This window comes from Rana temporaria, chromosome 1 (assembly GCF_905171775.1).
Source record: "Rana temporaria chromosome 1, aRanTem1.1, whole genome shotgun sequence".
In the NCBI taxonomy this organism is placed as follows: Eukaryota; Metazoa; Chordata; class Amphibia; order Anura; family Ranidae; genus Rana; species Rana temporaria.
Window position 1 is genome coordinate 157,947,180 of NC_053489.1, and position 16,841 is coordinate 157,964,020.

Below are 16,841 nucleotides of genomic sequence, written 5' to 3' on the forward strand. Positions count from 1 at the left end.
CTCAACATGGGGGGTGGGTGCTTTGGGGCAAGGGACAGCGGCGAAGACACTGCAAAAGAGCGAGAAGACAGTGCAGAGAGGAGAAGAACTGGAGAGGGAGAAGGACGGGCAGAGGGAGAAGACATCGCCGGAGGAGGGAGAAGACATCGCCGGAGAGGGGAGAAGAAATCGGAAGAGACCCCGGAGCTGCCTTAATAAAATTATTTAAAAATCTGTCATGGGGGATGCACGGCTCCCCCTGCCCCAAAGCACCCACTCCCCCATGTTAAAGGCATGTGGCCTGGTATGGTCCAGGAGGGGGATGCTTGCTTGTCCTGACTTGCTGGGCTGCATGAATTTTGGGGGGGACCCAATGCCATTTTTTTTGCTGTTTTTTTTCCTTAAAATCCATACCAGACAGAAGTCTGGTATTGTCCTGGGGGGGGAACCCCACGTCATTTATTTTTTTCATTTTGGCTGGGGGTTTCCTCTTTAACATCCTCAGCACACAAGTCGCACCGCAAGTTGGATCATCATGATCCGACTTCTGGTGTGACTTCTATTCAAATCAATAAGCTCCTATTGGGAGCCATTGACTTTGAATAGAGGCAGAGAAATGCTGTATGCAGCGTTAAACCACGTTTAACAGCTTTTACCGGCATCTGACATTTTTAGGACTTCTCTCAAACACAATTTTAGGGCATTCAGACACAAGCCCATAAACTCCCCTGCTGATAAACATCCAAAAATGACCATGTTGTTGAAAAAATGTCCAAACTCCCAAAAACTCTTGTTTATCAGCTTCAGTGTGCATGGAGCCTAAAGCACTTTTTTTTTAACAAGTTTGGGTGTTCATCAAATACATGCTTCTGAGTATATCATAGCAGGATCAGGAACTGGAAATAGCTTGTACAGAGTATAGAATGCTTGTGATGTACCCAGTGATGTATTGTTGGCTGGATCATGAGCAGGTTTCAATCCTATTAAACCATGTTTCTTTAAGCCATGTCCAATATTCCAGCACCATTTAGACTTGCCTCTTTTTTCCATGGCGTACAAAGCATACTGTATGCTTATTCTATTCAACAACAGATGCCTGCATCTGCTTAGGAACCTTTGACAGTGGGAAGCTAAACTAGTGCATCTCAAACAATTAGAGCATCATCAAAAAGTTAATTTTATTTCAGTAATTCAATTTAAAAGTAAATTATATAGATTCTTTACACACAGGGTGATATATGTTAAGCATTTCTTTCTTTTAAGTTTGATGATTATGGCTTACAACTAGTGAAAACCCAAAATTCAGTATCTCAGAAAATTTGAATGTTACATAAGATCAATAAAAAAATGATTTTTAATACAGAAATGCTGGCATACTGAAAAGTATGTCCATGTACAGTATAGTATGCAGTCAATACTTGGTTGGGGCTCCTCTTGCATTAATTACTGCATTAATGTGTCATGACATGGAGGCAAACAGCCTGTGGCACTGCTGAGGTGTTACAGAAGCCCAGGTTGCTTTGATAGAGGCCTTCAGCTCGTCTGCATTGTTGGGTCTGGTGTCTCTTTTCTACCTCTTGACAATATCCCACAGATTCTCTATGGGGTTTAGGTCAGACGAGTTTGCTGGTCAACCAAGCACAGTGAAACCATGATCATTAAAACAGTTATAGGTACTTTTGGCAGTATGGGCAGGTGCCAAGTCCTGCTGGAAAATGAAATCGCTATCTATATAAAGCTGGTCAGCAGAGGGAAGCATGAAGCGCTCTGGAATTTCCTGGTAGAAAGCTGTGCTGACTTTGGACTTGATAAAACACAGTGGACCAACACCAGCAGATGACATGGCTCACCCCTTCTGGCAGCCTAGGGGCAATTTAGGTTATTATATTAAGACTATCCACTAATTATAGATTTAGTGCAGAAAAAAAGATGTCTGCCTAGCATGGCGTTGCCTTTCTTTTTTAGAGAAGGTAAAATTCAGCTGTCACAATAGTTTATTGAAATTTTAGAGTCACTGGCAGGCAACCAAAGTCAGGAATAGGGTCTCTAAGATAATTAACCAGTTTCCGTAGGTGCAGTAAGTGGATAATTTGCTAAATACTTATGATAGATTTTCCCAGGCAGTAAAGAGACAATAGATCCTGTGTCAAGCAACAGGAAAATGGTTCAGCCCTTGTTAGCGGAGGCAGTAGTATTTTGAGTGCACAAAATTGTATATGGAATAAAAGAGTTATATTTATATACTATTACCCTCCTAGCGGTATTCCCGAGTCTGACTCGGGGTGAGATTTTTATACCAAAAGCGGTAACCCAGAGTCAGACTCGGGCTTGCCTCGCTGCAGCCACAGACAAAGTTACTTACCTTGTCCCTGGATCCAGCGATGCCACCGTCCTCGCTCGATTCACACAGTGTCCTCCTGTGCCGCCGATCTCCATTCCCTGCGACGTTACGACGCACAGGAGCGGAGAACGGCGCCAAATTAAAAACCGTACACAAACACATTACATACAGTATACTGTAATCTTATAGATTACAGTACTGTATGTAAAAAATACACACCCTCCTTGTCCCTAGTGGTCTGCCCAGTGTCATGCATGTCATTTTATATAATAAAAACGTTTCTTTCTCCCTGCAAACTGTAGATTGTCCATAGCAACCAAAGGTGTCCCTTCATGTCAAAAATGGTTTTAGATCAGCTAGAAAACAGCGATAATAAATTATAATCACTTGCAGAATTGTGCGATAGCGATTTGTGGGGAAATTCGTCATAAAAAAATAAAAGTAATGACAGCGACAATTCTGCAACTGAGCAAATTTCAGTGATTTTGAGTTGATTACATTATTGAATAATTTTTATTATAATTATATTATTATTTGTTATAATTATTTATAATTATTTATTATATTATAATTTATAATTTTGTTTTTAAAAAAATGTCATACCCGGGATGCCTAATAGACTCTTGTTTGGTCAGATTTAAGTGAGTTATTCCTAAGAATTACAGGCCTACAGTATAAAACGCCAAATTTCCTTGCAAATAATGGTACCGCTTTCAGCACCTAAAATCTGAAATAATCATACCGCCAGGGAGGTTAAGAAAGCAACTTCTGGTGTAGTAACTCCACCTATGTAGCAGTTGAAGTACAGCAGATTTTTTTCAGTGTCCCATGGTTTGTAGTTGGCTATAACTTTCCCACAAACCAATACATATACACATATTGGGATTTTTTTTTTTACCAAAGACATGTAGCAGGATACATTTTGGCTACAGTTTATGAAAAATTTAGATGTAAAAAATAAAAAAAAATATTGGATATATTTTATAGCAGAAAGTAAAAAATATATAATTTTTTTGAAATTTTCGGTCTTTTTTTGTTTATATCTTAAAAAATAAAAAAAAACAGTGGTGATCAAATACCACCAAAAGAAATCTCTATTTGTGTGAAAAAAATTATATAATTTTTGTTTGGGTACAGCGTTGCATGACCGTTTTTACCAGTAATATTCTTACCACATATTCTAGCATTGGGTAAGTCCTCCTGATTCGCACTAAGTTGTAAACTCACAAACATATGAATCCAAGCAATAAAAGGTGTTGAAGACTCACCAAGGAAGAAATGATGCAAGCTGCTGTGGGGATAGATGAAAAAGGAAAGGGATGGTCGGTACTCAGGATGACATCCAAAATAGTATTCCTTAATTAAGTACATGTACAGAGCTGTAAAACAGCCTACGCGTTTCGGACATTAGTCCTTAGTCAAGCCATGACTAAGGACTAACGTCCAAAATGCAAAGGCTGTTTTAGAGCTCTGTACATGTACTTAATAAAGGAATACTATTTTGGATGTCATCCCAAATGCTGACCACCCCTTTCCTTATTCTGGTATGTTGGAGGTGTCAGCAGCCTCAAGGTCTGAGCACCGGGCAGAACTTTTATGTGGGAAGGTTGCAGCACCTATACACTTGTTTCCAGGGAAAGATGAAACATGCTTGTTGCCAATCTTGTTGTGCCCTGTATTATGGCAGGCAGAGTAGTTACAGAAGGGTTGATTTACTAAAGGCAAATAGACTGTGCACTTTGCAAAGTGCAGTTTTTCTCTGCAAGTGCAGTTGCTCAAGAAATTAGTAAATTAAGTAAAGCTTCACTTTGCAAAAAGTACCCAATCTCATGCAAGGAAAATAAAAAAATGTTTTTGCTTGCACATGACTGGGTGCTGAAAGTCAGCAGAGCTTCTGCTCATTTACTAGGCTCTGTAGCAGCTGCACTTGCAGAGTGCAACTGCACTTTGCAAAGTGTACAGTCTATATGCATTTAGTAAATCAACCCCAGTGTTTTTTTTTGTTTTTTTTTTACATGCACCCTTCTAAGTATGTCATAACAGGAATTAAATTGTACAGAGTATAGAAAGTATTATACACGCAACAACTATAAATAGTGTTATCTACAGGCCAGAAGTATGAATATCTGTCAGTAATGGATCTAGTTTCCAATTTTTGCAATAACAGTCATGTAACATCGTTAATGATTTAAGGAGTGGAGCCTGGACAAAAGCAGGTCATCAATCATACATGAATCTAGAAAAAAACAACTCTGACTGATACAAACTTAATTGCTTCCTGGCAGATTCCCAAGTTCAATGAGAGATTTAAAGTGTGTTCAGGCGAATGTCAAAAAGGATGCACTTGGTGAGAATTTCTGACATGCACAGGTACCTTCCAACTACTGGATATCAGCAATTCTTGTAATAAGACAAATGTCTCATAGCATACTTCTGCATTTGTTGGGTGAGACTTCATATTGTGCTGACCCAAACATTAGAAGCAGCTCTCATGCCTCGTACACACGACCGGTTTTCCCGACAGGAAAACTGCCATGTTTGCATTTGGTCGGTAATATCGGCCGTGTGTATGCTCCATAGCAGTTTTCCCGACAGAAAAACTGCAAGCAAAAAAATGAGAACTTGTTTCCCGCCGCGATTCTCGTCGTTTTTTTGCTCGGCAGTTTTCCTATGGGAAACACTACGAGGGAGCATACACGCGGCCGGTTTTCCCGACCAAAGCTGTCATTGCAGTTTTCATGTTGGGAAAACCGGCCGTGTGTACACGGGGAAAAGCAACCGAGCAGGTTCTTGGTTTTCCGGGCAGAATTTTGAACGCCGGGAAAACCAATCCTGTGTACGAAGCATCAGGACCCACCTGGCCATTGTTCTGCTGTGGTCCTCCAGCAGACCTCAAATATTAGATATTTTTTGGAATTCAGTGTCTTGCCGATCATTCCTGCATGCTCTCTAAAGGAGAAAAAGAAGACGTAATAGGTTCAAGTATCAGCTGACTATTCAAATATTTTTGGGTACCCTATGATTTCACAGGCTGTTAATTTTTAGAGAAAAGGTTAAATGGTCCAAAAAAAAAAAAATCCATGTTAGTTGCCACTGTTTACTTGGATAACCTTGAATTAATTGGTATTACTACAGATAGATCTGCATGTGCATCCAAAATAAATGTGGCAGTCTACACCTATCGGCAAAAAAAATATTTGGTGGCCAAATCATAAAATTCCACCTGACTAAAATCTGTAACCCACTTTCTTGAAAGGCAGTTCTGCGTTGCCAGACTTATGATCCTGTCATGAAACCCCGCTAAGAACAATTTATATTACTACTGGTCCTCATTATATTGTACTTTCAATTATTACTAATTCTTCGTGGAACTGTATCAGAAAGAGGGTTCTTGTTCTGTATCGGTACCATTAGCTATTATGGTTTGAAGTAGTAGGGACTTTCAGGAAATGTAATGGGAAATGTTTCCAGTGATTCATGATCTTTTACTTTTTTTATGGTCTAGTGTGGGTATTCCCTCAGTGTATGTTTTCCAAGTACAGCTAGCCTTGTTTCCAGAATCTGTTGTCTCTTCACTCACAAAGCTTCTCTTACAAATCATACATATGACAATGACCCTATACAGGTAGACTGGCATCAACTCAGATCACATTCTCTATTTTAGACTGTTCAAAACCACAGTAGCTTAAAGGGGTTGTAAAGATTTGTTTTTTATTTTCTAAATATGTTAATTTAAAGCGGATCTCCACCCTCAATTCAACTGCAGCTCAATATTCCTACTGCTCCTAAATAATGAGGAATCGGCTATTTTCATTTAATATAGTGTTCGTGTACCTTATTAATCATCCAGGCTTCTGGTCTGCCCCCCTCGGGTTTTCAACGGGTTTTCTCCAGTTTCCTGTGCCACGCTGTGTCTGCTGGGAGCCTGTGTCAGAGCTCCCTAATTATAATATTCCGCTCTGTTAGCAAACATTGCGCGACTTCGTTTTGCAGGAAGTGACGCGGATGTAAACAAAGGAAGGGGCGGGCATTTTAAACTTCCGGTCTTTCAGGCTGTGTTTGTGTTACCCGAGGCTGTGTTATCATCACAACGGGGCGGGAACTTTTCATTCATACGCCTGCCGTTGCGATGACAACAGAGACGCTCACGCCGCCGGTCACCTTTGCCAGTGCGCATGCGCGAGATCGAGCGGTGGATGCTGGGACAGCATCCACCGCAAATAGGAAGTGCCTGCCTATGGGAATCTAACGCCCATAGCTAAGATGGCAACGGCAGGAAACACAGAATATAAGTATTTATTGGGGACAATATTACAGCGGAGCGGCGGTGGGACACCGGAAACGTGAGTTTAGCACAGCAGTGCTATTACATATTTAAATAGACCATTTAAAAAAAAATGATTTTGCGTGGGAGATCCGCTTTAACCCTCCTGGCGGTGTTCCCGAGTCTGACTCGGGGTTAGATTTCTGTGCTGCGATCGGTAACCCCGAGTCAGACTCTGGCTTGCCTCGCAGCATCCACAGACAGTTTACTTACCTTGTCCTTGGATCCAGCGATGCCACCGCGCTGTGTGAGCGAGCGGGTGCTCGCTCGATTCACACAGCGTCCTCCTGTGCCGCCGATCTCCGTTCCCTGCGATGTTACGACGCACGGGAGCGGAGAACGGCGCCAAATTCAAAAACGTAAACAAACACAATACACACAGTATACTGTAATCTTATAGATTACAGTACTGTATGTAAAAAATACACACCCCCTTGTCCCTAGTGGTCTGCCCAGTGCCCTACATGTACTTTTATATAATAAAAACGGTTCTTTCTTTCTGCAAACTGTAGATTGTCCATAGCAACCAAAAGTGTCTTTTTATGTCAAAAATGGTTTTAGATCAGCTAGAAAACAGCGATAATAAATTATAATCACTTGCAGAATTGTGCGATAGCGATTTGTGGGGAAATCCGTCATAAAAAAATAAAAGTAATGACAGCGACAATTCTGCAATTGAGCACATTTCAGTGATTTTGAGTTGATTACATTATTGAATAATTGTTATTATAATTATATTATTATTTGTTATAATTATTTATAATTATTTATTATATTATAATTTATAATTTTGTTTTTAAAAAAAATTTCATACCCGGGATGCCTACTAGACTCTTGTTTGGTCAGATTTAAGTGAGTTATTCCTAAAAATTACAGACCTACAGTATAAAACGCCAAATTTCCTTGCTAATAATGGTACCGCTTTCAGCATCTTTTTTCTGAAATAATCATACCGCCAGGGAGGTTAAGCTAGTGCATTGTTGGTTCACTTACCTTTTCCTTCAATTACCCTTCTAAATGTTTTTTTTCTTTGTTTTCTTTGTCTGAATTTCTCACTTCCTGTTCCTGCTCAGTAAGGCCGTGTACACACGACCGAGTTTCTCGGCAAAAACCAGCAAGAAACTTACTGTTTTTTTTTTTTTGCAGAGGAAACCGGTCGTGTGTACACTTTTAGACGAGGAAACTGTCGAGGATCTCGTCGAGCCAAAAAGAGAGCATGTCTTCTTTTTCCTCGACGGGAATGGGGAAATTTGGCTCGTGAGATCCTCGACAGCCTAACAAGGAACTCGACGAGCAAAACGATGTGTTTCGCCCGCCGAGTTCCTCGGTCGTGTGTACGAGGCTTCAGGTGTTCAGTAAGCTGTTCTTAATGACTTTCCACCGCTCGGATGATGGTGGAAAGCTTTCTGAGGAGAAACAGGAAGTGAGAAATTCAAACAAAGAAAAAAAACATTTAGAAGGGAAATCGAAGGAAAAGGTAAGTGAACCAACAATGCACTAGCTTAAAGGAACCAATTTAGAAAATAAAAGACGAACCTTTGCAACCCCTTTAAAGCAGCATGGTTGTTTAGTATTCAGTTGTGGTCTTGCAGCATAGGGTTCCGTTCTCACCAGGAACACTGTTTCTATCAGTTTATATGGATTTCATCAATACATTTCTATTTTTCTGTGGCAAACTATTAGATAATCAGCTTCTGAGAAAACTGACTACTGTAAGTAAATCTATAGGCCTGTGATTAGACAGTAGATGGCATGCTCCGTTGGGGAGAAGAACTGATGTGACTAGTTACCACTTTAGAAGTTTTGGCAGTCAGTGCTTCAGAGGCACACTGCTCAGTGGAAAGGACATGCTGACAGCCAACACCTGCAGCTTTCGTTTATATCTCGCGAAATACTCACAGATTTATTTTAAGTAAGCTCTAGAGAGGGAAGGCAAGGGAGCAACTTCTAGTAATTCAAATAACAGATTTTTAACCTGACATTGGGCTCAATTTACAAAGCATTTGCGCAAGGTTAAGGACGCTTATTTCAGCCATGAGAATTTCATTTTCAAATCTCACTGGACTTATTTGAAAATAACTGTCATTTTTATAAAAATGCGTATATTTATTTTGGCATTTAGCTCTATGAATTGCAAGTGCAGTTGCTTTAGTGCTTAGTGAATGAGGCAGAAATTCTGGTGACTTCCATCATTCAACTATATGCAAGCAAAATTGCATTTTTTTTGTTTTGTTTTTTTCTTTGCATGTGATTGGGTATTCTTTGTAAAGTGAAGTTTTAGCTCATTTAATAAGCTCTGGAGCAACTGCACATGCACTAAACTTTGCTTTTAGTAAATCAACCACATTGTGTGTGCATCCACACAAATGATCACTGTCAAAAACGGACAAGCAAAGAATGAAGGGCTGTGCAGTAGCAGGCAGGGCCACACAATGAAGATTCCTGTAACAGGGAGCAAGGGGAGGATTTAACATTCATTTACAAAAATGTTAAACTTTTGGCCTTATTAGCTAATGTATCATATAGTAGAGCAGGGCTGTCTTTAAGACAGGGCAAAAGGGGTAGCTGCCATGGGCCATGTCATTGTTGTGGAGCCCAAAGCAGCTGCCTCATACTTGCCAACTATCCTAGTTTAAATTCCCTTGTCCCTTGAAGTTTTAGTCCTGCTGTGTCCTGATATCTCAGCGTGAAGTGCTGCTACTAATGCTGCCCAGCTCTGCCCTTTTGTTGTGTACAGATGACTCACCAGCAGATCCTGTGTTTACATGTAAATAACCATCATTCATATGTAAATAATGGGATCATTCATATGTAAATAGTGACAACATTCATATGTAAATAGCGGAGTCCAGCGGCATTCATAAGTAAAAAAAGGCGGCATTCATATGTATATCATGCCCCTCTGCAGTGAAGAGATGATGTGCTGTAACCTCTAGCAACCAATCGGTGAGCAGTACTACTGTACAGTAATCTCTAGCAACCAATCAACAAGAAGAAATGATGTGCTGTAACCTCTAGCTACTAATTAGTGAGCCGTAATGTGTGCTGTAAACCTCTAGCAACCAGTCAGTAAGTGGTAATGATATGTTGTAACCTCTGGCAACCAATCGCAATCACTGCCTGATCTGATACAGTAAACTGATTTTAAAGTGGAGTTCCACCCATTTTTTTATGCTTGTCTGTGCTGCATGCCCTAATCTCATAGTGTTCAGAATGGACAATTTTTATTTATTTTGTTGCTTGTAAATACCTTTATTTTGTAGTCCTTTATTACTCCCTCCTCCTTATTAGCCTAGGCTATTAAGTCACAAGGCTATTCGCAAGGGTTTCTGGGATAGGCATCATGTATCCCAGTAGTCCTTGCAAATAGCCTATTTGCATAGAGAAGGGGCGGCAACTTCCTCTGACACTCCCGTTGCTATGGAAACCTGACTGAAACCTATTACATCGCTTGTGCAGCACTGAGCATGTGCGAGATCTGCAAGGCTGAAATCCAGGAAGTCATACAGTCTAGCTTCATGATGCCCACACTTAAGATGGCCACGGTCTATTTCTAGATTATAAACTAACTAAATGCTCTAACAACCTAACAAAACTGACCTTAGTTTACAGACCAACTTTAGTAGACTACATTAAGCTTGTGTATTACAGGGGTTTAAAAAGTGAAATTGTGGGTGGAACTCCCCTTTAAATCTAGCTGATATTTCTTGTATGTCTCAGAGCAGATGAGGAGCAAAATTACATGGGGGGGGGGGAGAGAATTTTTTGCCCAGGGTCCAATCAACTTTAAAGACAGCCCTGTAGTAGAGTGCAGTAACAGTCAGATATCAGCTGTTAGTCTGCTATCTAATCTAGTGAAAGCTATCTTTTATCAGTTGCTTTGGTTGACTAAACCATCTTTGTGTTTTGTTCCTTAAAAAAAAAAAAAAACATTTTGGGTCCTTCAAAATATCTGTGGGCAAATTCAGGAAGTGACCTAGAGCAGACATATAGCCAAAAAAGCAACATTTTAAAATCTGTTCTGATATTAGTTAAGTTGGATCCATTTTTTATATGTGCATATTGTTGTAATAAGCAGAGCATTTTTCCACAGGAATTTATGATAAATCTGTCAATTCTGAACCTTTTTTTTCTTTCAGTAGTGACTCATAGCTAGAAGGGCAGTGACACTTGAAGGTCCTCGCTATGCCGATTCCAGCCATTGTGTCTGCATCTTACAAGTGTAACTCATCTCAGAGAGAAGGGAATCCAAAAGAAGGGCCTACAAGTTCACAGTGGCAATACTTACCTTCTGATTACTGTGAAGTACACCAATCAATCATTTAACCAGGTATGCTTTGGTTTATAAATATGTGTTTGAAATATCTGTTCGGTTAACTGCAAAATGACAAACATACTATACCAAATCAGCAACAACCAAACCAGTGCCTAAAAATTGTAGCTCTGGAAAGCATAGCAACCTTTGTTCACAAAAGTAAACATACAAAAAAAATAAAAAATACCTACCTATCTAAATAAAGCAATACAGTACATGCAAACTTTAAAGCAGAACTAAACTGCATATTAGCACAACAAACCGAAAACATTTAATTATTTTTAAATATTTTGATGTCCTTGCAACACAATATGCCTTGCATGAATGTGTATATCACCTCACCCTTCACATATTTTGTTTTATATACTATCTACAAAATGTTCTCCTTATCAAATCACTAGAATTTCCATTTCAGAGGTCTTTAACAGCATCCTCTATACTGCCTTGAACACCTCCATCCCCCCACATGCTCCTAATCTAGAATTATTTCACTGGGTGCAAGCCTTTGATTTTACAAACCTATGGTGCTTTAAACATCCCTCTGAGAGGGTCTACTCCCATGTTTCTGCTCTGCACAGGGCTGGTTCTTGGATTGACCTGGCTTTCGGCAGCAGACCAATGCTAGTCACCCTTACCCCTGCGGGTATATCGAATTATTCCCCTCTTGACTCCGTTTTTGATTCTGGAGGCCAGGAGTCCACCGTTTGTTGGCGTTTAGACACTAAGTGGATTTATGATGAAATGCTGCAGGAGGTCATGTCAGACAAGGTATACCAATATTGGGATTGGAACTCAACTAACAAACTGCTTCCAATTTGATGGTTTGGGACACCTTCAAGGCCTATGTCCATGGTCATTACATCTCTGCGATCAAATCAGCAAGAGTGGACTAGGCATCTCAGGCTCAAGCTCTCAAAAGTTGTGAATTGGCTGTGGCTGCCGCCTTTACAACCTCTCCTGCAACCCATAAAACCCATCAGGGTTTACTTCCTCTTGAAAACCTCAATAGAAAGAAGTTGCAAGTTTTAATTTTCAAAGCAAACTCACCCATCCATCCATGTCTCAATGCTTTATTTTGCTTGGAAATCACTTGAAAAGACCCTACCTAGCATTTCTGGCCATGGCCATCTTAAGAATGGGCAGATTCATGTAGTATTTACTTCCTGAAATTCATTTGCCCTTAGGTCAGGTATGTGTGTGGGCAGGAAGGTGTAGTTAGCTGAGAAAACCCCTACTCCCCTGCTGAAGACTCTTGGGATGTATGACATCATTTGCCTAGACCTAAAAAAATAGGAAGTAATTGAAGAGATATTAAAAAAAAATCTGAAACATGTAACTATGATATACTTTCCTATCTATTTACTAAGGCTAGCGGCATAAGGACTAAAACTAGTCACTGTTGACTAAGAGTGTGAAGTTCCACTTTAAAGACAATGGCCCGGATTCACAGACAGCGGCGCACATTTATGCCGCCGTAGCGTATCTCCTGTACGCTACACTGACACAGCGCAGAGAGGCAAGCACTGAATTCACGAAGCCAGTGCTGCCAAAACTGCGCTGGGTTTCCTAGGCGTAAGCCGGCATAGGGGGAAGTGGGCGTGAGCCATGCAAATGAGGCGTGACCCCATGCAAATGACGGGCCGAGCGCCAGACAGATATGTTTAATGAACGTGGACGCATCCCAGTGCGCATGCTCAGAATTACATCGGAACTACACCCTAAGATACGCCGGATCACTGCCTACGGTGTGAACGTAACCTACACAGAGTCATATTCACGTCCTACGTAAACTATGTAAAATACATCGGCTTGTGTTCCCTGGTGCAGCCCTTTGCATGGATGCTGCTGAGTTACACCTCCTTTATGGGGCATAACTTTACGCTGGACGTATGACTTTACGCGCACTGCGTCGGGCGCACATACGTTCGTGAATCGGCGTATCTCCCTCATTTCCAATATATGAATAGAAAATCAATGGGAGCGCCAAATGCGTCCAGCGTAAATATGCGCCCAATGTACGCCGGCGTAGGCAAGTTACGTTGGTCGGATGAAGCCTGATTTTAGGCGTATCTCAGTTTGTGTGCCCGTCGCATAGATACGACGGCGCATATTTGCACTTCCGCGGCATATCTGGAGATATACGTCTGCGTAAGTGCTTTGTGAATCCGGGCCAATGTATAGATTTTGCACATTTTTCTTCAGTTGTTATGGCCAGGAAAAAAAATTCCCATTGTTGTTAGTCGGATAAAGATGGAACTGAGCATATTAGAGATAAAGGATGAGCTCTATTTTTCTTTTTTTTACATTTTCCAGATTCTGTTTACAAACATAAATAATGAGTCATCAAAACTGTTTCAATCAATTAAAGGGAGCTGCAAAGACTGGCAGTGGTGCTCTAACAAAAAAATAAAAAAAATAAAAACACAGTGCTCTTGGAATCCTTTTTCATGTATTAATGTTTGAAGGGCAGGCTGTGAAAATCTCCACATTCCCCTCCTCATTGGGTGCCAAGTATGGGTTCTTTCTGGGCTACACTAGGCACCTTGGATAGAGTCGCTGCCTTACACATGGGGTACCTTTACTTGTGCCATACTCACTATTTCCCTAGGACAGGGTGGAGGTCGCTTTCAGGGATAACTCAACCATAAGGCGGACCTCTAATTAAAAGATGGCCGTACAGCACGTACGCTTGAACAGATAACTGAACTATAGTTAACTCTCTTCATGGTAATGTATACCACTACTTCAAATTTAGGAGCGACACACTGAGCCTCTACCTCACTCCCAGTAACAGTATCTCCCAGCGCGGGGTCTAATCGCTCACTCACTTAACTCTTGCCCTTCCGTATCTGTGCTCAGGCTGAGGACCTCTATGCGCTGATCTGCTACTGTTGCTATTGGAGACAGATTGTCAGGGGAGATAATGCCAACAACAACTCCCTCTCTACAAGAGTTTGTACCCCCTCTCACAGATACACGCTTCATGACAGGCTGCTTGCTAAACCTTTGTTACCCTTGGTAACCACTTTCTTTTACTTCACAATGTGTTAACCCTTACAGAGCTATCTTCATACCCCAATGTGTTTCAACAGCTGTAGACTATGTGTGCCTGTTGCTTACATACACTCCTAATATCAGACCAGGCAAGTACAACGTTTCAAAAGCTTTCCTGGAAACTCTCATCAAAGCAGTTTCAAAACCAAGTGCACAATCTTTCCCTAACATCCCTAGCCCCTCACTCAGACTTGTGGTTGCCCCAGCATACCTGCACAGCGAAAAGTCCATCTTGGCAGTATCCAGCAGCTGAAGTGGCTGGAGATAACATGCTGGGTCTTGTCTGTGTGTCTTTCCATGCAGACTGAGTCTGTTGTGGGACTATATGGCTCAGAAGTACCTCAGCAGTTTCCTGTACAGGCGCTGCCTGAACAAATTACATTTACAGCTGTCAGCCTCTTCTTCTCCCCATGCGGCCGGGACTCATCCAGGTAGAGTCTACCTTCTAAATTTATGAACACAGGCCCGACGGAAAGCCCACCAACTGCATTAACCAGCATTTCAACCTGCTTACATGTATATTTGAGAAAAAAGATCACATGTATGTAATAAAAAAAATGACAATAAATATTTAAAGTGGTTCTACAGCCTTAATGTTTCTCACCTTAATGCAATTTTTTAAGGTGAAAACCCCACTGTGCAACAGCCCCCCCCCCCCCACCCTCAGCTGCCTTTTTTGTCTTACCTGAGGACGATCCGATCCAGAGAAGTGCAGGAGAACAGCTGACTTCCTCCTTATTGGGCAGATTGATAGCAGCGGGAGCCATTGGCTCTCGCTGCTATCAATCAAATGCTGTGACACAGGGTGGGGCCGAGTCCCATGGTCTGTGTCAATGGATGCAGCACCAGGGATCAGGAGCGAGCACACATGGGTGCCTCCATGGAAAGCGGATTTCTGTGGGGACACCTGCCGAAGAGTAGGGGTTTGAAGCGCTGGTGGGGGACCTCAGAAGAAGAGGATTCGGGTTGCTCTGTGCAAAAGCATTGCACAGAGCAGGTAAGTATAGAGTTAAAAGAAAGAAAATTGGAGCGAGACACTGCTCTCTCTGAGGTACTTTAATTGGATGTATATGCGTCTGTTGCCAAGGTAAGCACACATACGATAATCATTTTAAGAAAGTATAAGAATCAGCCGTTCAAAATACAGCGGCACGACTTGCGACTGGGAAAAAAAACATGGGAATCAATCTCGCCTTCCCTGAGATCCCTTCATTGGTTGCCAGTAAAAGACAGAATTACATATAAAAGCAAATGTTAAACAAAAAAGAAACATCAAAATACTCACATGTGTAACAATTTATCAGTGTGCAAAAAACATCTTGGGTTAAAAGAAAATAAATCAAAACGTCCCCTTCATACTGTCACAGAGAGGCAGGTAATCAATACAGATTCACTAGAACAAATCAGATTACCAGACATCACTAGTTGGATGATTACCTAGTCAGTCCCTGATTAGTTTGTAAGTTTACATATGCATCAATGAACAAGTACAGCATTATCATACAGTACACAAATCAGCATGATTTGTCTTCTACAGGGGATATGGGGCCCATGAGCTTGTCTTTCGCTCTGCGCTGATCCACCCCTGCATACATGTTATATCCACTAAGTAATTGGAATCTAAGTGTGTCTAGCCGTTCAATGGCGCTGACGGGGGCTTCAGGACTGTGAGTGGCATTTGTTTATAGGCCCAGTCAATCCTTAGGTTCCCTCAATCCCATTTTATAGAGGGTCAGAAGAAAGTGACGTGTCTTATATGTTTTTCAATTATATGACATGTGGTCATGTCTGAAGGACACAAATAGGGATCAACGTGAAGTCTGGCTTGCATAACAGTGCTAATTGGAATGAAAAAAAAAAAAAAAGAAGCTGATTGCTGACAGTAATCAATAAAGTGGGAGAGGTACATTTTCTAAACGCATGGCTGTGTATGGTGTGGGAATACCCTGCGAAGTCTGTACAGCCTGTGAATTTCAATATCCTTCTGAAGAGGATTTCAGACAAGCTGCACGACTGCTTCTCAGCTGTGGAATACATTGAAGCGAAGGGCTGCTGAGATAGAATGGAAATCAGACTCTGCCTTTCAGAACATGCAGCAGCAACAACAGCTCGTGACATCTAACATTCACCAGATACAAGCTGACCGAAAAGTTACTTCCATTTTATTGCTTTCCGAACACGATGGCCAAAATGTCGGGCTTTAAGCTGCCCTTTCTGCGCTGTGTTCAAAATGATTTGGCAGGAATAAAACTTGAAGATTTGTGTACATAACACATACTCCTGGGAATGGACCAAGTTTTCTATCGACTAGAACAAGGTACCGGAGTGAAAATTCATACAAGCTTAGCAACATGTTATTCTTTTTTTTTGAAAATGTATTGCTTAGGTCAGGTTTTCAAAGTGCTGCAAGGCTAATATTTACTGCTATACATACAACTTATTTGTATATAACATTAGCTCCCTAGTTAGAAGAAGGTCCTTGTTATCGAGTTCTTATAGGAAGAATTACAGGTGTATATTTGAATGCTGAGATCAACTCTACAGACATTATGCTGGTAGACTCACCATCAGAATGTACAATGTAGAGTATATGACACTGCAACATTCCATAAAAGATGCTGTTAGAAACCTGTAAATCAGGTATTCTGACAACGCATCTAAACGATTGTATTATATTTCCATCTTAAGTTCAATCACAATGCTGTTGCATTCCTATTATATGGCATTTCCTATGATAACAGTAATAATATTATATAACGTTTATATGGTAATACTGGTATGTGTAGCAAGCGTCATTTTAAAACTTAGGAATATACTAGCTTGCCATG

The 16,841-nt window shown here is 41.0% G+C and overlaps 1 protein-coding gene across 3 annotated transcripts in view; it reads left to right on the forward strand.

Moving 5' to 3' along the window:
* CTXN3 (cortexin 3) overlaps positions 1-16,841 on the forward strand; it is a 126,030-nt gene that overhangs the window by 61,571 nt on the left and 47,618 nt on the right. Inside the window, exon 2 of one of the 3 annotated variants that reach the window (XM_040344786.1) lies at positions 10,784-10,974. Coding sequence is in view for 1 of the 3 variants with exons in the window: in XM_040344781.1 (XP_040200715.1) it covers positions 16,300-16,330 (31 nt within the window). In the remaining 2 variants the exon portion in view is untranslated. Of the gene's footprint in view, positions 1-10,783; positions 10,975-15,929; positions 16,331-16,841 lie in introns of those variants that run through there. The other 2 variants (XM_040344790.1, XM_040344781.1) reach the window with 2 other exon arrangements.